The sequence below is a fragment of the Leptonotus elevatus genome, chromosome 2, assembly GCF_054856555.1.
Source record: "Leptonotus elevatus isolate MCC_2025b chromosome 2, RoL_Lele_1.0, whole genome shotgun sequence".
Taxonomy (NCBI): Eukaryota; Metazoa; Chordata; class Actinopteri; order Syngnathiformes; family Syngnathidae; genus Leptonotus; species Leptonotus elevatus.
Window position 1 is genome coordinate 2,613,879 of NC_141240.1, and position 27,743 is coordinate 2,641,621.

A 27,743-nucleotide genomic window follows, 5' to 3' on the forward strand; every position below is an offset into this window, starting at 1 on the left:
AATGTGTCCATATATTGCTGCGTTTTCTCTTGTCACTCATTTTTTAAGTTTTTTTTTACCTTTCCGTTTATACAAGCGCTCTCCTCCTCTCTCTCGTCTCCTCCCACCCGTTCGCGTTCGAGTGTGTGTGACTGCTTGCAGCGTGCTGTCGTGTGCTCCTCCCCCCTCTGCTGCTCAGCGCTGAGCGCAGACACAGAGACGTCACACACACACACATACTCACCAATCAAATGCGGCTTTAGAGAGAAAAAAAAGAGAGAGAGAAAAAAAAAGCGGTTCCCAGTCAGGAGCCGGCTCCCGTCGTTCACGTCAAAGATCCGGCTCTCAGAGCCAGTTCGTTCGCGACCGACACATCACTACTACGGATATTTCCTCGGGATGTAACCGTAGTTGCCTCGTATTAATTGGAAGCCTCATGGGTCTCACCTTCTAGGCTCTAACAACATACAAAATAAAGCACAAATGCGACAATCGTTATGCTGTTTATGTACTGACAAAAAATATAATTACTACAGAGCAAAAACGAATGTAAATCCAAGTTTTCCGTAAAGCTAACTTGTATGTTAGCATGATAACATTAGATGCTATAGCTAGTTGTAGACAGTCACAATAATAGCATAGCTACATGAGCATTTCTAAATACATTGAAGCGATTTTTAGTAACAACTGTAGATAATTACCATAGAAGAGTCTGACATGTTAGAGGCAAAAAAGTCGTAGCTGCAGCAATGAATCAGACCACTGGTTGTAAACGAATACACGAGACTCCAGCACAAGTTTCCAGAGGAAGCATTTCTTGCGTAAAAAGCAAGAAGGAGGGGGGTTGTTCTTACGCATGTGCACTATTGAGAAAACCACAAACGGCCATTGGGCAACTTGTTCGCCACATGATCCTCTCTAGTACCTCTGAGTGTCTTTTTTCCCCCTTCTAGTTCTAATGATCTTTGTGAGAGACCAGAACCTCAGCTGCAGGAAGACTTCTCACTCCCACCCCTCATTTCCAAAACAGGCCTACTTCAAGGAAGTACACGTAGTGACGCAACAGTTGAAGCCCAAGAAGGGACCCCCAACTTTGTGGATACATGCTTCCTTCACCACGATCCCCCTACCACAGAATTAACACATACTCCTTTAGATTGCCTGCAGTGTCCTAAAGATGTTCCTCACAGTGCCACGCTCCTCTCTATCCCCCTGACCGACAAACACCACGGCCAGTCACTATCTATTACACATCACAGGCCCACACAAAACCAGCTGCATACTATGCATACTACGCATGTGCACTTTGCGCACAACCAGTCACTTTCTGTCCCAGACCATATTCCCGCCCACAGCAAATCAACTCCTGTTTCACCTCAGAGCAGGCATTCACTTCCTGTCCCATCTCAGAACCCCTCACACAGTCAGGCACCTTCTGACCTAGGTCAGAGCCCTTCCTACAGCCAGTCACTTCCTGACCTGGATCAGAGCCCCACCCACAGCAGGTCACTTACTGTCCAAGATCACAACCCAGCCTACAGCCACCCACTTTCTCTCCTGGCTCACAGTCCTTCCCAAAGCAAAACACCCTTTTTACCTCAGAATGAGCATTTACTGCCTGTCTCATCTCTGAGCCCTGCCTATAGCCAGGCACTTCCTCTCCCACCTCAAATACCTGCTCATAGCCAGTCACTTTCTGTCCCATGTCAGATTCCTTCCAGCTGCCAGTCACTTTTTGTCCAATCTCAAAACCCCACCCACAGCCAGTCACTTCCTATCCCAGCTTGCAACCCCACCAATAACCAGTCACTTGCTGTCTCATATCTGAGCCCCACCCGCAGTCATTCATTTTGTATGCCATCTCGAAACCCCACCCAGTGCCACACACATCCTCTCTCATCTCAGATTTCTACCCACAGCCAGTCACTACTTGTCTCATCCCAGGGCCCCACTCATACCACTAGCCAATCACCATCAAGTGTCAGGAAAGAAATGCCGTATGATTTCAGCACATGGACTCATTTAACATTTGAAAATTGTAAATCTAGCCTAGCAACAGCCAAAACCAACACCCTGTGCCCAGCCAAAGCCTCTGCTACTCCTACATTAAGCCCCTCCCACCCAGATCCATTATTGCTCACCTCTGTGACCTTCACCAGCAGTGTCTCCTCCTCCCATCTCTACTCACCGCTATGCTCCTCCTCTGCAACCTCCCTTCCAAACTCAAACCCTAACACTTCAGATTTTGTGATATTATCAGTCCCGACATGCACAACCATGCCACCACTGTCTCCTCTGAGCCCACCACCTGCAGCGTTAACCCTGCCTCCTGTTCAGCTTCTTGGCTCTGATGATGAAGAGCAAGAAGACCCTTCAGATTACTGCACAGGTGACTTTTTCATCCAGGAAGCTTTACCTCTATGTGACCATCAACTGGATACAGTATGTGTGTGACTGTTCTAGTCCTTGTGTTCCAGGTGGTTACTATCCGGTCACCATCGGGGACCTCTTTAATGGGCGGTACCATGTGGTCCGCAAACTTGGCTGGGGACATTTCTCTACCGTCTGGCTCTGCTGGGACCTGCAGTACGACTGTGCAGTTTGTCTGGTTTTTCTACCTCTGCCTGCTGTAATGTCCTCTGACCACATGCCTTCCCTTTGTTGTCAGGAAAAAACGCTTTGTGGCATTAAAGGTGGTGAAGAGCGCGCCCCATTACACAGAGACTGCACTAGATGAGATCAAACTACTCAGATGTGTGAGTATCAAGCCTTGGACCATCACATCCTGCACTTTGTCGTGCACAAAGCCCTAAACCTTTTTTTGCACCTATTCCTGCACGTAGTACTGCATGTACTTACACTTTGTCTGGGAAATAATGCTGCACTTAGTCCTACATTGCCCTACACCTGATTAGGGGTGAAAAGAGTCATGGAGTAATTCAAGTGGCTTTATTTAAAAAAAAAAAAAAAAGTTTCTTTTTTCTGCTTTTGAGTACCTGCAAATTTTTTTGTGCAGAATGATGTCCATGGGTATGCATCGTAGGGGAAGACAGTCAATCTATGCATGACGATAACACGCGGTGTGAAGTCCAACTTCAAAACTAGAGCCGCGAGCAGTTATAAAGGGCCCTTACAGCCCGGGCCACTTTGGGATACTGGCACTATACTGTCTCAGCTTTGTTCGGACAGTCAGCTTACCTCATCTTCAACATCACGACTCTGAAGACGTTGCTCTGGTCCACAGGTTTAATGATGAAGAAAAAGGCGAAACTGAAACAACAGTATGAAGCAATATCACTTTTCACTTACAAAGTAGATGTTAAAATAAAAACACCTTAAATGTACATCCATCGATCCATCCATCCATCATCTACCGCTTCGGGTCGCGGGGGCAGCAGCTTTAGCAGGGAAGCCCAGACTTCCCTCTCCCCAGCCACTTCAACCAGCTCCTCCGACGGGATCACAAGGCGTTCCTAGGCCAGCCAAGAGACATAGTCTCTTCAGCGTGTCCTAGGTCGTCCTTGGGGCCTCTCACTGGTGGGGCATGCCCGGAACACCTTTCCAGGGAGGCGTCCAGGAGGCATCTGAACCAGATGCCTGAGCCACCTCAAACTGGTTCCTCTCAACACGAAGGAGTAGCGGCTCGACACCGAGTCTCTCCCGGATGACAGAGCTTCTCACCCTATCTCTAAGGGAGAGCCCGGACACCCTTATTCTTTCGGTCACGACCCACAGCTCGTGGCCATAGGTGAGGGTAGGAACGTAGATCGGCCGGTAAATCGAGAGCTTTGCCTTTCAACTCAGCTCCTTCTTCACCACAACGGACCGATACAGAGTCTAAATCACTGCAGACGCTGCACCGAACCCCCTGTTGATCTCCCGCTCCAACCTACCTTCACTCGTGAACACGACCCCAAGATACTTGAACTCTTCCACTTGGGGCAGGATCTCTGGAGAGGGCACGCCACCCATTTCCAACTTAGGACCATGGTCTCGGATTTGGAGGTGATGATCTTCATCACAACCGCTTCACACTTGGCTGCGAACTGCTCTAGTGAGTGTTGAAGATCACGGCTTGAATAAGCCAACAGCACCACATCATCTGCAAAAAGCAGAGATGCAATGTTGAAGCCACCAAACCGGACCTCCTCAACGCCTCGGCTGCGCCTAGAAATTCTGTCCATAAAAGTTATTAACAGAATTGGTGACTCAGGGCAACCTTGGCGGAGTCCAATCCTCACTGGAAACTAATTTGCCTTACTGCCGGTACTGCCTGTACGGCAATGCGGAACAAACTCTGACATCCATCGTACAGGGACCGAAAAGCCCGTATCAGGGGGCTCGGTTGTCCGTACTCCCGAAGCACCCCCCACAGAACTCCCTGACGGACACGGTCAAACGCCTTCTCCAAGTCCACAAAGCACATGTGGACTGGTTGGGCGAACTCCCATGCACCCTCGAGGATCCTGCCGAGGGTGTAGAGCTGGTCCACTGTTCCACAGCCGAGGAGAAAACCACACTGTTTTTCCTGAATCCAAGATTTGACTTCCCGACGGAGGTCTTTGAAGTATTCTCCCCACCGATTCACGACGTCCGAAGTTAAGGTCAGTAGCACCCATCTCCACTATACACAGTATTAATGGTGCACTGCTTTCCTCTCCTGAGACGCCGGATGGTGGACCAGAATTTCTTCGAAGCCGTCCGGATGTCGTTTTTTCCATGGCCTCACCGTACTGAGTTTTTGCCTCTGGAGTCCCACAGGCCAAAAAGGCCCGATAGGACTCCTCCTTCAGCTTGACGGCGTCCCTTACCGCAAGTGTCCACCAGCGGGTTCGAGGATTGCCACCACGACAGGCACCAACCACCTTACGGCCACAGCTCCGATCAGCCGCCTCAACAATGGAGGCGCGGAACATGGTCCAATTGGACTTAATGTCCCCCGCCTCCCTCGTACAAGGGAGAAGTTCTGCCGGAGATGGGTGTCGAAACTTTCTGCCAGACGTTCCCAGCAGAACATAAGACCATCACAATACGTTTGGATCTGCCAGGTCGGACCAGCATCTAACCCCGCCATCGGAGCCAACACACCACCAGGTGGTGATCCTCTCCTGAGATGCCGGATGGTGGACCAGAATTTCTTCGAAGCCGTCCGGAAGTCATTTTTCATGGCTTCACCGAACTCCTCCCATGTCCGAGTTTTTGCCTCAGCGACCGCCAAAGCTGCATTCCGCTTGGCCAGCAGGTACCTGTTAGCTGCCTCTGGAGTCCCACAAGCCAAAAAAGCCCGATAGGACTCCTCCTTCAGCTTGACAGCAACCCTTACGGGTTGGAGGATTTGGGTCAAGTTAAAGCAGCATTTGTTGTCACGGTCGATCATCATAATCTGCGGCAATGTAATGGCCACACCCTTTACTGAAAAGCCACAATAGTCAGTTTGAGGCATGGTCAACATTTTAAGGCTTTTTTTGACAAATTTTGAACTAGATCTGTTGAACGGGCTCGGCGGAGCATATACAAATGTAAAAAAACAAAACAAATTTTTGTCACCACGAGGTGGCGATATATTTATAACTGTATACTGTCATATAGATACTTTCAGATCGTGACATACATTTGAAATTTGAGATTTTCTGGAGCATGTACACGTGAGTTATGAAGCATTTCCTCTTCCATGGCGAAATAAATATGAAAAACAGAATTTAATTCCCTGTCCCTGCCATAAAGTATTTTGAAAAATAATGATGGTGTTGTTGACCCAGGTCTTGACATGGTCCAGGCAAATTTTCAAAGTCAATCGGATGATAAGTGGGCAAAAAAAATGCCCCCTGTAAATTTGCAAAAATTGGACATTCAAAAATGTATCTCACTTCCTGTTAATTTTAGCATATGGCTCCAAGAGACTTTTTTTTGTAAGTCTTGGGCTCCATATACTTCCAAAATCTAGCTGAAACGTACAACCAGGGCTGCTTTGTTAAAGATTTCTAGGGGTGCTAGTGAGTCAAAAAAAATTGTTTTTTATCAATGCACTATAAATTGCTCATTTTGCCCTTAAAATCTGGACTGTTTTTTTGGCAGTGCGTTGCCACGCCCACAGCGAAGCGCGGAAACACACAAACTTCGTGTTGTAACATTATGAAGGCCTAAACACTCTTCTGAGCAAATATAAGGTAGATCCAGTTAACCCGGTCGGATAAAAACATCGAAGACAAAAAACATGGTTTTTTTTTGCCAGTAGGTGGCGCTACCACTACAATGAAATATAAGTTTGTACTTGTCTTCAGGACTGGACTCATCAAATGTATACATAGTATATTAATTAAGTACAAATGAATACTTTCTTCCAGAAGAGGCAGGAACATAGGGTGACCGACAACAGTGGAGGTAGGAGTACACAGGTAGACTACATCTTGTGTAGACGGTGTAATCTGAAGGAGATCAGCGACTGCAAAATAGTGGTAGGTGAGTGGAGCCAGACAGCATAGGACGGTAGTGTGTAGGATGACTCTGGTGGTGACGGCAAAGGCAGAACAGAGGACGGAATGGTGGAAACTGAAAAAGAAAGAGTGTTGTATGGCTTTCTGGAGGGAGTTAAGACAGGCTCTGGATGGTCAGGAGGTGTTTCCAGATGAGTGGACAACTACCGCAAATGTGATCAAGGAGACAGGTAGGACAGTCCTTGGTGTGTCATCTGGAAGGAAAGGAGATAAGGAGACTTGGTGGTAGAATGAGGAGGTGCAGAAGTGGATCCAGAGAAAGAAGTTAGCTAAGAAGTAGTAGACAGGAGTACATGCAGGAAATGCAGCGTAAAGTAAAAGTAGTGGCAAAGGCCAAACAGGGGGCTTACGATGACTTGTATGCTAGGTTGGACAGTCTATACAGGTTGGCAAGGCAAAGAAACAGAGATGGGAAGGACGTGCATCAGGTTAAGGTAATAAAGGATAGGGATGGAAGTGTGTTGACAGATGCCAGTAGTGTGATGGGAAGATGGAAAGAGTACTTTGAAGAGTTGATGAATGAGGAAAATGAGAGAGTGCGAAGAATAGAAGAGGTGACTGTTGTGGACCAGGAAGTAGCAAAGATTAGTAAGGATGAAGTGAGAAGGGCATTGAAGAGGATGAAGAAAAGGCACTCAGGCCTGATGATATACCTGTGGAGGTATGGAAGTGTCTAGGAGAGGTAGCAGTAGATTTTCTGACTGGATTGTTCAACAGGATCTTAGATAGTGAGAAGATGCCTGAGGAATGGAGAAGTGTGCTGGTGCCCATTTTTAAGAACAAGGGAGACGTGCAGAGCTGTGGCAACTACAGAGGAATAATGCTGATGAGCCGCACAATGAAGATATGGGAAAGAGTAGTTGGAGCTAGACTGAGGGCAGAGGTGAACATTTGTGAGCAGCAGTATGGTTTCATGCCAAAAAAGAGAACCGCAGATGTAGTTGCTTTCAGAATGTTGATAGAGAAGTACAGAGAAGGTCAAAAGGAGCTACAGTGTGTCTTTGTAGATCTGGAGAAAGCTTATGACAGGGTGCCCAGAGAGGAATTGTGGTTTTGTATGAGGAAGTCTGGAGTGACAGAGAATTATGTTCAAGTGGTGCAGGACAGTGTGATAGAAGAGTTCAAAGTGGAAGTGGGACTACATCAAAGATCAGCTCTGAGCCCCTTCTTGTTCACTACGGTAATGGTCAGGATGACAGACGAGGTTAGACAGGAATCTCCATGGACTATGATGTTTGCTGATGACATTGTGATCTGTAGTGAGAACAGGGAACAGGTGGAAAATAAGCTAGAGGCGTGGAGGTTTGCCCTGGAAAGGAGGGGAATGAAGGTTAGCCATAGCAAGACGAAGTATCTGTGTGTGAATGGGAGGGACCCAAGTGAAAAAGTGAGGTTACAGGGAGAAGAGACCAAGAAGGTGGAGGAGTTTACGTATTTAGGGTCAACAGTCCAGAGCAATGGAGTGTGTGGAAAATAAGTGATGAAGCGTGTGCAGGAAGGCTGGAACGGGTGGAGAAAAGTGTCAGGTGTGATGTGTGATAGAAGAGTTTCAGCTAAATTGAGAGGAAACGTTTATAAAACTGTGGTGAGACCAGTGATGTTGTTTGGTCTGTAGACAGTCCCACTGAGGAAAAGACAGGAGGCAGAGCTGGAGGTGGCAGAGATGAAGATGCTGAGGTTCTCGCTGGGAGTGACCAAGATGGATAGAATCAGGAATGAGTACATCAGAGGGGGACAGCACATGTTAGAGGCTTTGGAGATAAAGTCAGAGTGGCCAGACAGAAATGGTTGACATGTCCAGAGAGATAGTGAGTATATTGGCAGAAGGATGCTAAGTTTCCAAATGCCAGGCAGGAGGTCTAGAAGAAGACCAGAGGAGGTTTATGGATGTAGTTAAAGAGGACATGAAGGTAGTTGGTGTGAGAGCAGGGGATGCAGAGGACAGGGTTAGATGGAGGCAACTGATTCACTGTGGCGACCCCTGAAGGGAAAAAAACGAAAGGAAAAGAAGGAAGAATTAAGTGCAAAAAATTAGTAGCATCTTAAACTGCTGATGTACAAGCCATAATGTATTAGATTTATTAGAAGGGTCGTAAGCATAAAATAAATAAAAAGCAAACTCTTAAACCTAAACATTTATCTTTTTTTTTATATTCAATATTTACTTGATTAAATTGTATTTAGATTCCGGCTAAAATATGGACCTGTTATAGATGGGTGAATTTAGTTCTAAATTTAGACAAGGCTAAGTTCACACTGCAGGGCGTGATGACCAATTTAGATTTGATGTTAAATTAGATCTTTTTATGGACTTGTCCACATTACAAAAACAAATGTGACATCTAATGTGAATGCAAGAGCACACGGTGAGTGACATACACTCAAAACAGCGACGTCAAGTTGCAGTGTTCACGAAAGTAAATATTGTCCCGACTCGCAACGTTTTACCAAGCTCCAGCCAAGCCGCCAAGGAAAGCGACTTTTATCTGTGCCATATGCACGACAGTTCCAGTATGATATTACAGGTGATACAGACACAATATCAGACTTGAAAAGAGCACAGATTTTGCGATTGTTTTTATGGCGGAAAGGGTTGAAACATAATCTACCAATTGGTGATTCAGTGATATCAGCAATATGTCAGCTACAAGACCAATGTGACCCCTATATAGCATTAATACACCAGAAGGTATAGCATCAAAAACTACAGCAAATAGTTTAGGCGTCACAGGCATCTGAAAGTGTAGAAGAAATTCTTGATAGGTAAATAACACTCCTCTACTGTTGAATAATTGACTCACCCAAATATTATGATCAAACAAAGTCTTTAGAAAAATGGATTTGTTCTTTTAACAAATGGGTCGGTTATTCCAAATAAAGTAGCGGTGTGGGGAAAGGTTACACTTGCAAATGAGTGACCAAGCAAGCAATGCTTGCTTATGGAAGTTGTTTGATAAGCAAACGGGTATTCTTTCAGTGTTATAACTACATGACAAAAGAAATCTTAACCCACCAATTTTGGAAAAAACATAGTTCGAAATACAGTTCCAAATTGAGTCAGGATTATTCAGAAAATACCTAATCCAGTTAATTTTAAATGTATTGTTCAAAGAATCAAAGTTTAAGAAGTGCCCCCTTCTCATACGTATTCATAACCACAGATTTTTTTTAATGTAGTGCATTTTATTCTTCCATAAAAAATTGAAACGCATCTGGTCTATGTCTTTAATGGTTTTATTATCTACATATAATGAGAAGGCAGCATAAGTCTGGAAATACCTTCTACTTTACTTATCAAAGTTCTACCTCTTAAAGACAATTCTATAAGAAGCCACATTAAAGTTTTTAGTTTTTTGTTTTTTTTCAATAATCGGTGCAAAATTCAGGGGACTTCTGTTTTTTTTTTTTTTTTTTTTTTATCTTTAACTCTTTGACCGCCATAGACGTTATAAAACGTTTAGCATAAACCTAGGGAAGGGCGCCGAGGACGTTAAAAGACGTTCACTATGTTTTTTTTGTTTTTTTTTGGAAACGGGTGCAGGAAAGCCTTGGGCAGCTGTGCTGAAAGTATCAGGCAGATCTGGTTAGTAAAAGACTCGTTTTGGCCCCTAGAGGGCAGCGATGACTCTCTTTGCACAAGGTTGGATGGGCCGCCCACCGTGGGCGTCAGTAGAAGACGTGAGGCGGAGCTAGAGTGTTGAGGAGACATGGCTGAATAAGCCACAATGGCTGACCAAGCAACCGGTTGCAAGCAGCTCACGCTTGAGCATTTTTTTCAAAGACGGAAAGCATCGATCAATACTAAAAAGCGCATTGATGTCGACGATGATGATGACTCCGAGCTTGACGCCAAAGTTGAAAGCCTTGACGCGACTGTTATGATCACGTAGTAAGCCTCACCGGCTAAGCGCGGCTAGCGCTGCTAAGGCCGGAAAACGCGCACAATAACCGACCGGGTACTTCTACACAATCGGACATTCGATCGGGCGATGGAGAGTTGGCATCGACCAATGCAGATTGATGATGATGATGATGGTGAATCCCGAGGTTGACGCCACAGTTGGAAGCCTTGACGCGACTGTTATGATCACGTAGTAAGCCTCACCGGCTAAGCGCGGCTAGCGCGGCTAGCGCTGCTAAGGCCGGAAAACGCGCACAATAACCGACCGGGTACTTCTACACAATCGGACATTCGATCGGGCGATGGAGAGTTGGCATCGACCAATGCAGATTGATGATGATGATGATGATGGTGAATCCCGAGGTTGACGCCACAGTTGGAAGCCTTGACGCGACTGTTATAATCACGTAGTAAGCCTCACCGGCTAAGCGCGGCTAGCGCGGCTACCGCTGCTAAGGCCGGAAAACGCGCACAATAACCGACCGGGTACTTCTACACAATCGGACATTCGATCGGGCGATGGAGAGTTGGCACCGACCAATGCAGATTGATGATGATGGTGATGGTGAATCCCGAGGTTGACGCCACAGTTGGACGCCACAGTTGGACGCGGCCTTTATTCTCACGTCATAAAGCATCACCGGCTAGCTCTGCTAACGCCGGAGCTTTCACATGCGGACATTTTGTCGGACAATAAAGAGTACCCCGAGTCCAATGCATATTCATCGGAGGAGCGGGTACAGTCTGATCACGGAGAAGACACTGTTTCTGGACTACGATGCCACCACGAATGGAGTGGATAAAATGGATCAAAACATCTCTTACAACCCGGTTTAGCAACTGAAGGACATGAGGAAGTGAGACGTAACACCACCGTAACGAAACCGTAGCATGATCCTGATATTAGACTTGATGGCAACACACACTGCAGTATATACTTGCTATTCCCTGGAAAAAACGGCCTGCAAGAAAGTGGAGCACGCGAAGAGGCAATCTGTTGTGCAAATGCTGTTGCGTCTCCTTGCACGCAGGAGAGTGTTACAAAAAGAAAAACTGTCGTTGAAACATCCACATATTTGTAAATAGCACCACAGTTGCACACATTTGTAAATAGTTTGCCAAATTGTTGTCAAATTGTTACACTGTTGAATGTAAATAAACGTATTTTGCTATCAAAAAACACTTTTTCATTCTTGGTGGTAGTGTTTTATAGAAGTAAAGCACTATTTAGGCATCATTCATGGACAAAAAGAAGTGTAAAATTCACTAGAATGCATGAAATAATATCGTTTCACTAAAAGCTTGATTTCTCCGTATTTTGGTCCAAAACAGGCGAAATTGGGTGAAACTAACCATTTTCTATTGTTGATTACTAAAGAACGGAATAAGGTAGAAACAAACTTTTTTTTCTGATGAAAGATGAAAGTCCAATCTTTCATTTGGTAGTACGTGTGTTTCCATAGTCCGAACAGAACATTTTCTGTGGACCTTGAAAGATCAGTCAAAATGCTTAAATCGGCTGGCACTGACGGCATCCCTTTTCTGAAAACGTCTGGCAGTCAAAGAGTTAATGATATATATTCCCAAATATGTAAATGTATCTTTGACAAGAATGTTCAAAATCGAGCCAACAACAGTCTTTCACTGCCATAAGCTCATATTTATTCACATTCAGGTATAGTCCAGAAGCTCTAGAGAACACATTTATGATATCCAAAGCAGACGGTAACTGGTCAGAGTCTTTGAGAAAAAGAGTGGTATCATCGGCTAACTGACTAATAATTATTTCTCGCTCTGCAATTTTAATTACTTTCAGATTGCTTGACTTAATATGGTTAGCTAAAAGTTGCGTAACAAGGAGGAAGAGGTAAGGAAAAATCAGACATCCTTGAGGGATTCCCTGTTTAATGTCAAAACGAGGAGTGGTACCAGTGCTCAATTTGAGCTGTTATTTTTAGCATACAGGCTCTACGAAAAAAAATTACCAAAACCAATAAAAAATATATATATAATTTTATTTTAATTTTAATTTTATTTTTTCTCTTTTTAGAAAGACCACATTTTTCTAAAGAATTACATATTAACTCGTGTTACACTGAATCAAACGCTTTATAAAAATCCAGAAAGGATATAACTATTGTCATTAATCAATTCAGAATAATAAAAAATATCTAATACCAGCCTAATATTATTAGCTGTATGCCTATTTATCCATAAATCCGGACTGAGATTCGCCTATGATCGCATTCAAAACTAATTTAAGTCGTTTGGCAAGAGCAATTGCTAATATCTTATAATCTTTTTTTTAAAGACAAAACAGACGGCAATTATCAAGTAAAAACACAATTTTTTTTTTGGTTTAGGAATAAGCGTAATTAGACCTTGTGTTAATGTAGGAGGGAGCGACCCATTATTAATACTTTCTGTGAACACTTTTAACAAAAAGGGGGTCAACTGCTCGGCAAATATTTTATAGAATTCTGAAACTATTCAATCGACCCCAGGAGATGTATTTGGTTTAAGGCTGTTGATGGCATCCGTAATTTCTAGAAGATTCAAAGGAGCATCACACATCTCTCTATCTGTGACATCAATGCTATTCACCTCAATCAAATCTTAAAAGTCAGATGCATTCCTATTACAATATTGAGAGCTTATAAACAATTTATAAAATTCAGAACAGTATGTAGCAATTCGCCTTGGATCATCACAAAGAACATTGCCAATTTTAAGTTGTCGGATAGTGTTATTTTGAGAATGTGACAGAATTTCTCTCCCCCCTCTTCCATCCATTTTTGCTTCGATCTTATAAAAGGCATATTTTACTCTAAGCATATACAAGTTGCCAAGCTTACTTTGGCTTTCTATGAGTGTTTCTTTTTCATTAATAGACAGACATTCAGGTGATTTATGAGAAAGCAATGTTACGATATAATCTCATTTTCCTCTAATCTCCGTTTAGCTAAATCAGAACTGTAACAAATTTAGCAACTTTAAATTTCAAAAGTTCCCACTTAATACTATATTTGTTATAAGTTTGGGCCTCATTCCAATATTTCTGAATTAGTCTTTTAATTTCGACTCTCACCTCTACATAAGTCAAAATAGCACTATTTATCTTCCAATACGAGGGAATATGGCAAGCGGAAGGAAATAAAGAAATGCGGACATGTACAGCTTTATAATCAGTTAAAGGAGTGGCCAGAATTTGTGTCGTAGTGTTCTCTCTAAGACTTCTGGACACCAACCAGTAGTCAATCCTGGACTGCAAAGTGCCTGGTTTGTTAGACCATGTAAATACTTTCTCAGTTGGGAATTTCCCTCCCCAAATATCAATTAGGTCAAATCTTTGCATCAAAAGCTTTAAATAACAATCCCAATTTTTGTTTTGCCTCGGAGGCCATTGAGCCAAAGTACTATCAAGAGCAATATTAAAATTACTGACAATTAAAAGTAAAGCATTCGGGTATTTATGTAACCATACCAAAGGTTTTTGCTCTATTAAATAAAAAAAATCTTGTTTTCTTCTCTGTAATTTTATCAATCCAATGACAATCATTAAGATAATCTTGTAAAGTCAATAACTTCACATATACAGTGCTGCTCAAAAGTTTGTGAACCTCTTGAGCAATTTGGACTTCAATTGTTTCAACCTGATTTTGTTGTTCAATCTGAACCATTACAGTTGTAGGTTTATCAATTCAATGCATTGTTCTTTTTTTAATCAACTGTGTAGTCAAAACTTAATTAAAAATAGTTTTTGGTCAATTCATGTAGGTGCAAAAGTAAGTGAACCCTGAGCTGCATTGCTTAAAACAAGCTGTCAAGTAGGATCAGGTAGGACAAATTGGTAGCTAAACTAACCACTGAAATAGACCAATGAAAGGAGAGGTTTAGCAAAGAAATTGTGCATCACTGACAGAAACAGAGACAAAACCACATCACTTTAGTCTTACCCAGGTGAACCCATACAGGTTAGTCATGCTGAGAGGAAGCGAAATCTCAGGGGACCTCAGGAAGTGGGTAGTGACAGCACATCTGTCTGGGGAAAGCTATGAAGTCTTCTAAAAACATTGAGCGTCTATTAGGCTGCGTTCACACTGCAGCTCAGTTCCGATTTTTTCACGTATCAGATTTTTTTCATGCAGTGTGAACAGTACAATTCAGATTTTTTTCACAAGGGACCTGGGCCTCTTTCGTATGTGGATATAAATCAGATAAGTATGCGATGTGTCTACACTGTGAGCGCTCATCCGCACGCATCCGATTCATACATCATCAAAAGCCTGATATGCGCTCTGTGCGGGTGGAAGAGAGTGCTTGGAAGGGAGACTACTGACACATCTGTGAATATATACAAAGATGTTTTGAGTAAAAGTGTTATTTTTTATTTATCTTTAATTTAATCACACTTGAAACATGAAGCATAATGGCGATAGTAGAAATTCAGCCCTGCAGACGGTTCATCACGAATGGCGATGACGCAAAGTCATCTTCAGTAGACTTCTCAATTAAATGAGGAGGTCGAGGAGTGTCCCCTCATTTCCCCCAAATATAGGAGCGAGCGTGAAAACAGTCCACCAACCAGGAGCGCGGGCGTTCGCACAACTGAATTTGCATAATGTATGCAGACAAGACACATGAATCACACTCCTAACACGTCCGTGAAATGAGTCCACCAGTCCACCGTTCTGTAGCGTGCGTTGGCACAGCTAAATTTGCATATGACACTGATAAATTTGCTTGCCGAGGCTGCTTGGCTGAAGCTTGGTAAAAAGTTGCGAGTCAGGACAATATTTACTTCCGTGAACACTGCAACGTGACGTTGTTTTGGGTGTACGTCACTCACCTTGTGCTCTTTGCGCATGCGAGTCGCAACTTGGGCGTGTTGCGTTCACATTAGATGTTGCATTTGTTTTTGTAATGTGAACGAGTCCATAAAAAGATCGTATTTAACAACAAATCCGAATTGGGCATCACGCCCTGCAGTGTGAATGTAGCCTCATACACCAACGCTAATTGACATGACGAGACACCTGTGCAAGACACAAGTGGCAGGGGGCACTGATTGGTTAACACAAGAGGAAGGGTCAGGCAAACACAGGTGGATCACATAAAGCTTGGAAGTACACAGTACAACATAACAAAACACAGCCTGTGTCTAAATTCACAAGGCTGGGTCCTCGGAAGGCTGAATTTGTCGGTTGCATGACGTCACTCCCAGCGCGACTCGACAGCACGTACAGACTTATGACTGATTTACACTTGAATGGATTGTCGGTCAATGTGCTACTGACAAGCAGTATTGACAACCCATTCATATATATATGACAGATCTAATAGTCTAATAGACGCTCAATGTTTTTAGATGACTTCATAGCTTTCCCCAGACAGATGTGCTGTCACTACCCACTTCCTGAGGTCCCCTGAGATTTCGCTTCCTCTCAGCATGACTGACATGTATGAGTTCACCTGGGTAAGACTAAAGTGATGTGGTTTTGTCTCTGTTTCTGTCAGATATATATCCCGTACGTGCTGTCGAGTCGCGTCGGAAGTGATGTCATGCAGCCGATAAATTCGGCCCTCTGAGGACCCAGTCTTGTGAATTCGGACACAGGCACAGATGACACAGACAAAGGACACAAACACCCAAAACTAAACAAAAGCCCAACCCCACAAAACCAAAACATGACAGTATACGTATCAGATCTGGGACCACATATGAAAGTGATCCAGGTCGGATCAGAAAAAATAATTAAGCCATTCACACTGACATTTCCGATTTGGGTCTTATTTGCCTGCAGTGTGAATGTAGCCATAGTTACAAAATGTTTGCGTCAGTCAATGTCTGAAAACTATGATCAATCGCCACCAAAATTCATATGCACATTCCTACTCTTGTCGACTTAAGCCTATAAAAATGATCGTCACAATATTTTTCGACTTCATAGAAACTCACATCACATCATCCAAAAATACAAAATATTGTGCCAATCGCTTTTACATATTCACAGGACACAGTGGACATGACTTGCTTTTATATACAGTGTTCCCTCACTTTTCATGGGTGATACGTTCTACGCGCGTTCCACCCGCGATAGGTGAATTTCCACTAAGTAGAGATCGTTAAAAGAGATCGTTTTCTCCTTCAATAACCGCTAATATCTGTCATCTTAATGAGCTCTTCTTGCGGAGTTGCTAAACGAGAGTGAGCCGTGAAGTAGTGAGGGATCACTGTATTCTCTATTTGCCTCCTCACAAAGTAAAAAAAAAAGAAGAAAAAGATCGGCCGATTCTTAGTCCCGATCCGATAACTTCGGCATTGTATTAAAGGTGCATTGTGTCGTTTAAAAAGGTAAAATTAAAGCTTTTTCTCCATCATGCATGCTCCACCAATGCCCAGATGAGTATGAAGAGCCCTGACTGTTTTACTCTGACTGCATCTATCAGCTTTAATTTTCCCTTTATAGTAGAATGTGCGGACTCACACACTCCAGTTTTGTTGGGGAGGGGCGGAGTTTTTCTTACCTCATTTGAAGTCATGTCTTTGTTTGTCAACTGTGGCTCGTCACTTTAAGATCATGCACGTACTTGCACGCGCACCATGAACGAGCCTGACAGATGCTGCAGTTACGCTTTGGACCAGAGGTGGCAGTCGTGAGTAAAAAAAAGTGACAAACTGCACAAAGATCCTTTGAGGGGAAAAAAAGTATTTATTTTTTAAACAAAACTCCCAACATGACACTTTTTATATGCTTAGTGGAGCAGTGGTTTAAACTAAGTAAAACATTTAAAGCCTTGGGGGGGGGGGGGGGATTGGCAGTTTATTAACATACTACTTAACACCAATTGATGGGCTAACTAGGAAGAAAAAAATGCAGTATATATACGATACGTGCGTGAAACAAGCACAAACACAGCACGTATACGAATTGTGTAGGGGTGGAACGGTTCACAAATTCCACGGTTTGGTTTGGTTTTCGGTTTTGTGCTCACAGTTTTCCGTTCAGTTCAGTATGCAGTTTTAGAAAAATTAACTATGTCTTGGAGTAAAAAGTGACAGTGTATATTATTCACAGCTAATTATTATTATTATTGTTATTGTATTGTCATTCAAATATTATTCTATTTATACCAGTGGCATATAGTGATAACAAATGCTTGCCACTAAATATTATTTGTTAGGCATAACAAATAACTGCTCTTCAATTGGATGGCAAAAGGTGTAAAACCAACCTGTGTGTATCAGTCTGTTGCCATTCATATATATATTGCAAATATATAGCTTTGTGTTCAACTATACAAGCCCAGATTTCACACTAAGTACATTTGTGACTAAACTGAATCAAGATCATTATTTCAGGATGAAAACCTTTTATTTTGTTTGTTTACCGCGCTGTTTTTCTTATGCAAAATAAGTGACTTGGCTCCACAGGTTGGAAAACAGCTCTCAGATCAAACTACAATTGTACTATTATAATATTACATTATTAAATAAGTCTTATTTGATGTACATAAGACAAAGATGTGTCATAATTCATATCTGATAATGTTTATCTCGTTATTACTCCATTGACATGATGTGTGAATGAGCTCAGCTCATGCCCTAAAGTACGCAACCATAGTCATCTCTTCGTTCATGTAAACACGGCCACCACACTTGATTACAAATGAAAGGAACAAGATGTGTTTTAATTGCAGATTTCCATCTTTATTTTGAGGGGACTTACAGATCAGTCAACAATTAGCCTTCTAGGCCAGGCCTTGATACAAAAATCCGACGTCGCAAGTCGGAAATGGTGCTCGTTATGGTGCTTGAGGCCTACTAGCGTCAGTTAGCTGTGTGCTATGCTATCATCAATTTTCCTCGGACCTTACATTTACTTGAGTAACTTTTTTTTTTTTTTAAATGTACGTCTAGTTTTACCACACAATACTATTTACTTTTACTTGAGTAGATGTGTGAAGAAGAAACGCTACTCTTACCCCGCTACATTGGGCTCACTAGAGTCGTTGCCCGCTGCCCCATTCATGTATTAGATTTATCATATTTTCATATAAGTGCTCCACTTGACTGACTTTGTGAGAGCATTTTCGCGGACACATTGAAGTGCAATTCTCATAATGTCCCGTGTCGCACGATCTCGCAATTCTGTAGGAGGTGCTCGTGATGTTTACGGAAGACAGACGCCTGGAGTTGTTAATATTACTTTAAAAACATCCCCCTCTCCTCATCGGACAGGTTCGGCCATTTGGTGTTGGTGTGTGCGCTTATAACTCGTGTTATGGTGCAGACGGATGGATTTCAACGACGACGTGCGTTGTATGTCGCTCGTTTGCTCGTTGCCAGGGGCAACGGCCATTTCTCATGCAACGATATGGGATGTGCATTGAACGCCGGCATATTGGTTCCATAACTGAATCGCTTTTTGCTTAAAAGGACTTGCTATCCCCTCCGGCGGCAGCTCAGACACAAAAGCGAGTGGCCCTGTACTTCCTACTTCCTTTCCTCCGTGACCGGGCGGGGGTCACATGACTACAGGGAATGCACAAAAAGTGTTTCCATTACACTTTTGCGAAATACTTCTATTTCGACACGTCTCAAAAACCGCCTCATGAGAACGTACTTTTTTTTTGGCGATATTTGAGTTTTTTGTGTTTACATTACCAGCTTGCTTTTGCGCAACTTGCCTTTTGCGCAAAACTGAGGGTAATAGAAACACACTTTGTGACGATTGCGTGCAGTACCTACACTAAGAAGAGTTCTATGTTAAGCTTGGGTAAATTTGATTTGATTCGGTGACGGGCAGAAGAGAGCCAGATGAAATAGATGTTATTTGAAATCAAATGAAACAACATAGAACATACATTTCAACAATAAATAAAATGTATACAGTGCATGTATTTGTATAATGATACATGTGATATTAGCATTATATCGTTGTGATATTTTTATTTGTTTTGTTCCAGGTTTATGACCTGTGGTCTTATGATCACTAAAAAACAAACAACGACAAACACAAGCCATAACAATTTGTGTGTCCTGCTGAGCCTTTTCGGAGGGCTAAAATAAAAATATCCGAACACTTGGGCTAACATGTCTGCTTGCACTGTTCAAGCTGAAAAAGTTATTTTTTATTTTCTTTATTTTATGATTTGAAGATGCCAGTATTTCCACACAATTTTATGTTTTTGCCTGTCTGATGACATTGTTTTTAAAAATACATCGGACTTCATGTTCAAACAGTTACTCAGTACTTGAGTATTCAGTTCAGCGAATACTTTTTTACTTGTACTTGAGTGATTTTTTTATGACTACTTTTTACTTTTACTTGAGTAATATTATTTTGAAGTAACACTACTCTTATTTGAGTACAGTTTTTGGCTACTCTACCCACCTCTGCTTGGGTTAAACCAAACTCCTGTTTGAAACAAAACACCTCGATTTTCGACGTCCGTTTCATGTACCAGAAATCTTGTGTTGGATACATAAAGACTTGACAGCGATGTGCGATGGCTCATCTTGGAATTTTAGCATTTATTTGCTCTTATGTTCAAAAGTTATCTTTTTAGTATTCCAATTGTATTAATTCACTCACCAGAGGTGCGTGTTCGTTTTGGACCCAAAAAGGATAAAAATGACTGGACACAAGGTCTGTCAAAGTTGATCTGCTTTTATCTCCAGAATTCAGTCAAACTACAAGTTCTTAATTGAGGGCTGTTTTTTTAATCTGTCTGCGCAAGAAGAGGATTGTGTGAACAATCCCAAAGAACGGCAAAGCTATTCTAGCGGCCCTCCTTATTTATACAATAGTTCAAAAACACCCAGTCTAAACATTAACTCCTAATCTACTTTGTGCCAAAAAGTTTGTTTTCCCCTTTTCCGCCCAAGTCTGCATCTCATGATTTCTCGTTAGTCAATATCGTATCATTAGCAATGTTCACAATGACCTTGTAATCATCATATTGCAATGAGTAAAATCCACTGACCGATTGTACTGGTCCGTGTACATGTGTAGTATCTTAAACAAACTTAAAGTATAACTACGGCTGACCAATTATACTGGTCAGCCTGACCATTGCTTATATATAAATAAACTTGATTTGTACTTGAAAGTGAATGATTAAATGTCCCTGTAAAAATGCTTGATCAAAACACAATGCAAATAAAACAATCTTAGCAAAACATAATGTGTGTAATCAAAGTGTAATGTAATCATTAATACAGAGAATAACATAACTTTGTGTGATTTATTCCATCACTCAGGACGCTAAACGTTGTTAGCATCAGAGCGTATAATAGCGTCATGAAACTCGAGAACTCGCTCTACCCGCCCCCCTGTAATATGATTGGCTGCAGCGTGGCTGGAAGGATATGACATACATGAGGTGCCGCCATGGACAGCGCCATAATGGATTAGCGCTCATAAAGGGAGGAAAAAAAGAGTTGCGTGAAAGTACCGAACGGAACAGGGCTGGACCGAACCGTTCCAGCCCTAGAATAGTGTCATTTTAGGTCCATTTGCAGTAGATGGGCAGCTGGGTGAGTCATCACAAAACTAAAATGTTTACAGTAATATCTATAAAACCATATCAGCACAAATGAATGGTACCATCTTGGGTCTGTTTCCCAGTTAATGGGGCCTGGGTGAACTCTAGATAATCTAAAAAAATAATTGCAAATAACTGCAAAACAGCAGCACAAACTAAACGTTTACGTGGGGTGGGAGGCCAACTTCATGACAAACAAAAAGCTGCCTTTGAGCAAGCAAGTGAAGTGTGTCTTCTGCCCAGATTTAGTCATGACTGTATAACTTCCTAATTTCCTCAGTTGAGCTCTGTTCTGTGGCCAGATGTGTCCTTGAGTGATATTGCATATCTCTGCACGTCGGCTAATCAGTTAACCTTGCTGAACTGTTTACTGGAAACTTTGTGGTACCGCCCTTCTGATAGTATAAGAATGTTGTAAGTCCTCTGTAACTTCACACTTGTGATCTGCTACAGCCATTGTCTGTAACTCACTTGTGCCCGGAATATTAAGCAAATAAAAGCTTTGAAGGAACTATTCATCGTCTCCAGCCTGTATTCGGATAACCGACATTCTCACTACCCGAAATTAAAGGAACACGCGGAGGAAAAAGCATCCTCCAACACAAGCAAAAAAATTTTTATCGTATCCTGACGACGACTGACTTTCCGGATTTGCACCAAGCTAGGCTAGGCGCCGGTGTCCCTGGAAAGCATGACAGACGATCCGGATTCGCACCAGGCTATGCTAGGTGCCGGTGTCCCCATGAAGGGCGACCAATGTTACTGCAGAGTCCCAGCGAGCGCCGCAGCTGGATTCGAAGGGCCCAAAGCCCGTCTAGAGTCACTGTCTCGGGCGCCTGATTGTACCGCTTGTCAGTGAAGTGCAGCGGAGAAGTGTGCAACCTTTCCGTCACACAAAATGCTTATTTTGCACACACTGCAAGTCGCACTGTCTCTGCTTTCCACATTAAAGATGATAATAACTTATTATCATCTACTTCCAAATACCTTCACACAGCAGACATACTGCGCAACAAATAGCTATTTCCTTGTTTTCCTTGCTCGACGGCATTCAGCCAATAGTGTCACTGTAGCAAAGTGACGTCATGCCACATGCTTAACTGTGTGGAAAAGAGGGGTCTCGCTCTGTGCCACCGTGTAACTCCAGATCTGATAAAAAGTTATGAAAATAACCTCATATATTTATCCTGGTTGGGAGACAATATCCGATTCCAATCGAATCAGCAACCATGTGATCGGGCCTGATTTCCGATCACATGATCGGATCGGGACATCACTAAAACCCTCGCTTCACGTCACTGGGTTTAACCCGCAAAAAAATAAACAGCTCCACAAAAATTAGGAAATTTGCTTCTCAAATGAAGTCATTGATTTGAAAAACTACAAAAAACAAACAAAAAAACCCCAAAAAACATTATTTCGAGCCTTGAGTCCCTACGCAATCTTGTACGTAATGCTTCACCTAGTCCTGCATGTAGTCCTGCACTTATTCCTATACCTATCCTGCCCCAGTCCTGCACCCTGTCCTGCATCTAATCTGAGATGTAATCATACACGTAATCCTACTCAGACCTTAAAGGGACCGTTCAGGTTTTTGTACATGAATCTGTATGGCATCCTCATCTACAGTGGTGTGCAATCAGCACTGACTTAACGCTGACTGCATGCTGTGACACGAGACCTGGTCCGGTTTTGGTTGAGACGAAAATAGTCTGGCTAGTTGGCTTGGGTCACGGAAATAAAGTGTTTTTCTTCTTAAAACAATTTGTGTTCAAAAGAGTGATAGGGGTATCTTTATAAACCCAAATATACTGATGCCGAAATTCGTCAGATGTAGTTAGAACGGTAGTTAGCACTTGTTTGAAGTGCTCGGAAAGCGGTGAAAAGTGTGTGGATATTCAGAGGACATTTTTATTGGTACAGCCCGGGAAATCACACGTCCGCACCATTTTTACATATAGAATAATATAATATAGTGTGACGTCTCACAAAAATGCTGCCAGCAGACGTTGGTAATCAAAAAACACAATAAACTAATTCGCGAGCCAAATTAGCACGCAAGCAACCAACAATGTATGAGTTTCCACCGCGAGACGTGCAATGCGTTCACTAACACTCAGACACAAGAAAACAAAACAGAATGTGAAACACAGGAACACACAACACACCTGAGTTACACTATCTTATAAAGTTTATACAATTGTAACGTTATATACTAATCGCTCTCGCTCTCAATTATTTGTTTCCACTTTTCCACTTGTCTTATATTTTGTCCATACCTAGCCCTTCATTTTGCCTGGTCATGTTACCAGCCAACAGGCCCTCACATTAACTATCTGTGTCCAGGTGAGGGATAGTGACCCCTCTGATTCCCACAGGGAGACAGTTGTCCAATTAATCGATGACTTCAAGATTTCTGGTGTAAATGGTGTGCGTATCCTTCATTCTGTCTCATCTGTTTGACCATGTCTGCCTGCCGAGCCTTTGTTATCCTTAGCCTGTGATAGATGTGTGTATGGTCCTGGAGGTTCTGGGTCATCAGCTGTTAAAATGGATCATCAAATCTAATTACATGGGCCTTCCCCTGGTATGCGTCAAGAACATCATCAGGCAGGTAACAAACATGTGCACACACACACACACACACACATGACAAGATGTCGTGTTACATGTGTTGTACTATATGTTTGTGTGTTGACGTTTGCAGGTGCTACAGGGTCTGGACTACCTGCACACAAAGTGTAAGATCATCCACACAGACATAAAACCAGAGAACATCTTGCTGGATGTGGATGAGGTCTACATCAGGAGGCTGGCTGCTGAGGCCACAATCTGGCAGAGAGCGGGAGCACCACCTCCTTCTGGCTCATCAGGTGATTGACAGCCACTGATTTGTCAGGCTCTTCTTGAAAGCTGCAGAATCTGTTCACAATCTTTTGATACTCCTTCCATTTGCATCTAAGGTAGGGCTGGGCGATATATCGCTATAAAAATGATATCGATATATTTTTAAGTGGGATATGGAATTAGTCTATTCTATATTGATAAAGTTCAAATTTGGGCTGTGATCCTTGCTCTGCTGTGCTTCTTTTTTTCCCTTTTTTTTGAGAGCTCATTAATATTATTATTATTATTATTAAGTTACAAATTCAGAATCTTTCACCAACCCCTGATACTTATAAATTCAGATACTTTTAAAACTTCAAGAGACTAGAGGAAGGAAGGAAGGAAGGAAGGAAGGAAGGAAGGAAGGAAGGAAGGAAGGAAGGAAGGAAGGAAGGAAGGCAGGCAGGCAGGCTCCACAGGGAGATACACTAACACCAACCTCCACTGATTCAGCGACCAGTGGGGGAAGCAAATTCTGTTTAAGTTTCAGTAGATGCTGGTGTGGTGGATCTGGCATGCATGAGAACTTCCACCAAAGAGGGGAGCCCGACAAGGCAAGCACAACCCCCCGGGCCACCGGCTTTAGAGCCAACCCACAAGCCCAGAGTGACCCCCTCACCCCGCGTTACGCTTCTGACTGCTGTGCTCCTGTCTGCATTTCCCCACGCGCCCCACCCCTCCTTTTTCATGCATGGGAAGGAGGGGTAAGTGAGAGACATTTGTACTTGTTAACAATGGCTGCGGGGAACGCGACGAAATAAATTATTTGCAAAAAAAAGAAGACGAAGCAGTGGCTCAGTACAGATGAGTACAGTCAAGATGAGCAACAAAATCACAATCTGTAGGGAGGGAGCAAGCAGGCCCGGCTAACGATGGCGAGCAGGCTCGGTGAGCGACGGTGAGTGAGCCAGCGAGCGGCCCGACAATGAGGGAGCTTAGTGGCAAGCATGAGTGGCTAGCTACTAACTAGCAAGAACTCACTGAGCAGCTAACACTGAGCTGAGTGCGATAGACAAGTTAGCAAGGGGGGGAACGTGAAATCACTTTTCACCGTCTCAAACAGTACCACAAACTTCAGTATGAAGTGTGTGAAGCTGCGCACTGCAGGAACCCCAGTCGCAAATCAAAGTTAGTATTTGTCATATTTTGTTCTTTTGTTGTTGAGTTTGCTGCTTCCATTTCCACAGCAGGTATGGCACGCTCAGATTTGATGAATGATAATCACCAGGCTTGAAAGATACCTTTTTGGCATTTATTTTTGTCCTCACAGCGCTGGTACAGCAGCCGTAGCGCATTCATTGAAAAATCAGCTTCCGCCGTTCTTCATCACAACAAACAAAGTGTGCACGTAAAAATGACACATTTTATAACAGTGACATAATATTCATACATTGTACTAAAATAAACAATACGAAATAAATGTACATCAATCTTACTGACATATGAGCATATACATATATTCAACACATTATAACTAACAGAATAAGTTCACATAACACCCTCTCTTGCTCTCATCATCTCAAAACAATTACACCTTTAACTTCCAAAGAACCAATTTTTGAATTTGGCAATTCTAATCCGATGTGATGGTTTTGTTAGTATGTCTGCCATCATGTTATCTGATGGGCAGTACTATCTTGCCATCATTCAGTGCTTCACGAATAAAGTAAAATCTAACATCAATGTATTTAGTTCTTTGTCTATTGACCTGGTTTTTACTCAACGCAATGGCACCTTGATTGTCGCCAAAAATCCGCATGCAACTGTATCTTGTCTTATCCATGCCATTTAACAGTTGAGTAAGGTACATGCTTTTCTGAGTAGTAGTTGCTAAAGCAACATACTCAGCTTCACAAGTCGAAAGAGCCACTGTAGGCTTTCTTAGACTTCCATGAGATTTTAGGTCCATGTTTGGCCATGCTGAAACAGTACCCTGTAGTGCTTTGTTCATCATCCACAAATGCCCAATCAGATTCACTGAACGCTAAGAGGTTTAAATCTTCATAATTTTTCTTTAAAATTTTATTCATAGTCAATTGTACCTTTTTAAATATCTCAAAACGTGTTTGGCCGCTACTAGGTTGTCGGCTTTTGGCTTTACCAAAGTTTGTGACAATTTGCTCACTATCCAGCTGATATCTGGTCTTGTACAAGCCATGGCATAAATCCGGCTGCCTACAATCTCACGGTACTCTTTTAGATTGCCATGATCATTTTTGTCACTTTCATCATTCATTTCAAGTTTTGGTTGACATGGTGTATATCTGGGTTTACACTCTGACATTCCAAACCTTTCAAGCATTTTTGTAATGTACCTTTTCTGACTCATTTTGATTTCATCACCCTCTTGTTCAAACTGAATGCCCAAGAAGAACGAGATTTTACCTAGAGATGTTATTGTCTCTTTGAACCTACTGAGTAGATCACTGTTGCTCGCTGCAATTATTAGATCATCCACCCAAATGATGATAATGATATCATGTTCGATCTGTTTTCTATATACGCAGTGATCAGATAGATTTCTCACAAAATTGTCCTGTTCCAATTGATCATTTAGAAGTTTGTACTAGTTTCTCCCTGATTGTTTAAGGCCATAGAGGGATTTTTTTAGCTTGTGCACCAACTTCTTTTACTCATCTGATGTCTTTTCAAAACCCTCTGGTTGCTCTAAGAAAATTTATTTAGCTATTGGTGCATGTAAATACGCAGTTTTTACATCCATTTGTTGGACGGTGAGATTGTTTTGGACAGCTATTTGCATTAAAGCCCATACTGATGTGATATTTGCTGTTGGAGCAAACGTCTCATGGTTATTCCTTCTGTTTGATTCTAACACTTAGCAACGTATCTTGCTTTATACACTTTTCCTCTTTCAGCATTTTGTTTTAGGGCATATACCCATTTCCCTCATATTATGTTTCTGCCTTTAGGTAAAGAAACCAGTTCCAATGTGTAATTTTCTTGATTCATTCGTGATTGAATCTCTTCCTTAATTTTGTGTATCCACCTGGGAGCCCCGACTGACATCTGGGCTTCACTGTATGTTTGCGGTACTCTACATGTGGCCCTGTAACAATAATCAATATTTTAGTTGACTACATCATTATCATTGATTTCTGTTAGATAGTTATTTACGTATTTTGGAGTCTTCTTTTCCCTTCTTAGGTAGCGATGGTTCAGACTGTCACCCTGCATCTGTTTTATTTTCATTTACAGGGTTCCTGCGGGGTCTAAAAAAAGTCTTCAAAAGTCTAAAATTCCTAAACTTTTTTAGGCCTTAAATGTCTTAAAAACACCCATATTTTCATCCCAGGTCTAAAATTTAATTTACACAAGTCTTAAATTCTTATATCCGCTCCATCCATTCCAAGAACTGCCTGTAGAAAAAAAAGTTCCTGTTGCGTTCTTGTTTTTACTTTCTGCGTGCTGAAAAATGTCCACACTAAAAGCAAAAGGATGCATTTGAGGGGGTGCGTTTGTATTTTAGTCAATGTAGTTAGAGCGGGCGGTTAGTTTGTAGCGGTTAGCATAGCATTTAGCTTGTTGCATTCGGTTCACGGCAGATAAAAGCCTTCGATTGCCGCAAATAGTTTTTTTGGGTGGGGGTCGCTGTCTGTGCCTGTAGCGGACATTGAGTTTGATAATCTGGTAGCATTCTCAGCAATTAATCTTGTATTTGTCAACTTCGATTCAAAGTTAGCACATGAGGGAGGATCCTTTAGCGGCTCTCTCCTTCGGCTATCTATGAAGTACGTCATTATGTTGGTGCGACCCAGTGTGCCCACCAAGTGTTCAGACGGAGACACTGCTGTTTATTGTGGAAACCGGTTAAATGGGAGCTACTTTAGGCATGCATGCAGGCAGGTATTGAATTTAATTATTTGGACTTACCTTGAAAAAAAACTTGTACTACCATATATTTTGAATGTGAC

General features: G+C 42.4%; 1 protein-coding gene and 1 pseudogene across 5 annotated transcripts in view; one reads left to right on the forward strand and one right to left on the reverse strand.

The window, feature by feature from the left end:
• The window catches only part of LOC147178156 (SRSF protein kinase 3-like), a 98,411-nt gene that overhangs the window by 36,656 nt on the left and 34,012 nt on the right, over window positions 1–27,743 (forward strand). For 4 of the 5 annotated variants that reach the window (XM_086069224.1, XM_086069226.1, XM_086069225.1 and 1 more), the window contains exons 3-8: window positions 933–2,368; window positions 2,457–2,565; window positions 2,648–2,735; window positions 23,272–23,359; window positions 23,433–23,539; window positions 23,633–23,798. In XM_086069224.1, coding sequence (XP_085925350.1) covers window positions 933–2,368; window positions 2,457–2,565; window positions 2,648–2,735; window positions 23,272–23,359; window positions 23,433–23,539; window positions 23,633–23,798 — 1,994 coding nt within the window. The remainder of the gene's footprint in view (window positions 1–932; window positions 2,369–2,456; window positions 2,566–2,647; window positions 2,736–23,271; window positions 23,360–23,432; window positions 23,540–23,632; window positions 23,799–27,743) is intronic. The other variant, XM_086069228.1, reaches the window with a different exon arrangement.
• Window positions 6,380–7,244, reverse strand: LOC147178158 (uncharacterized; annotated as a pseudogene).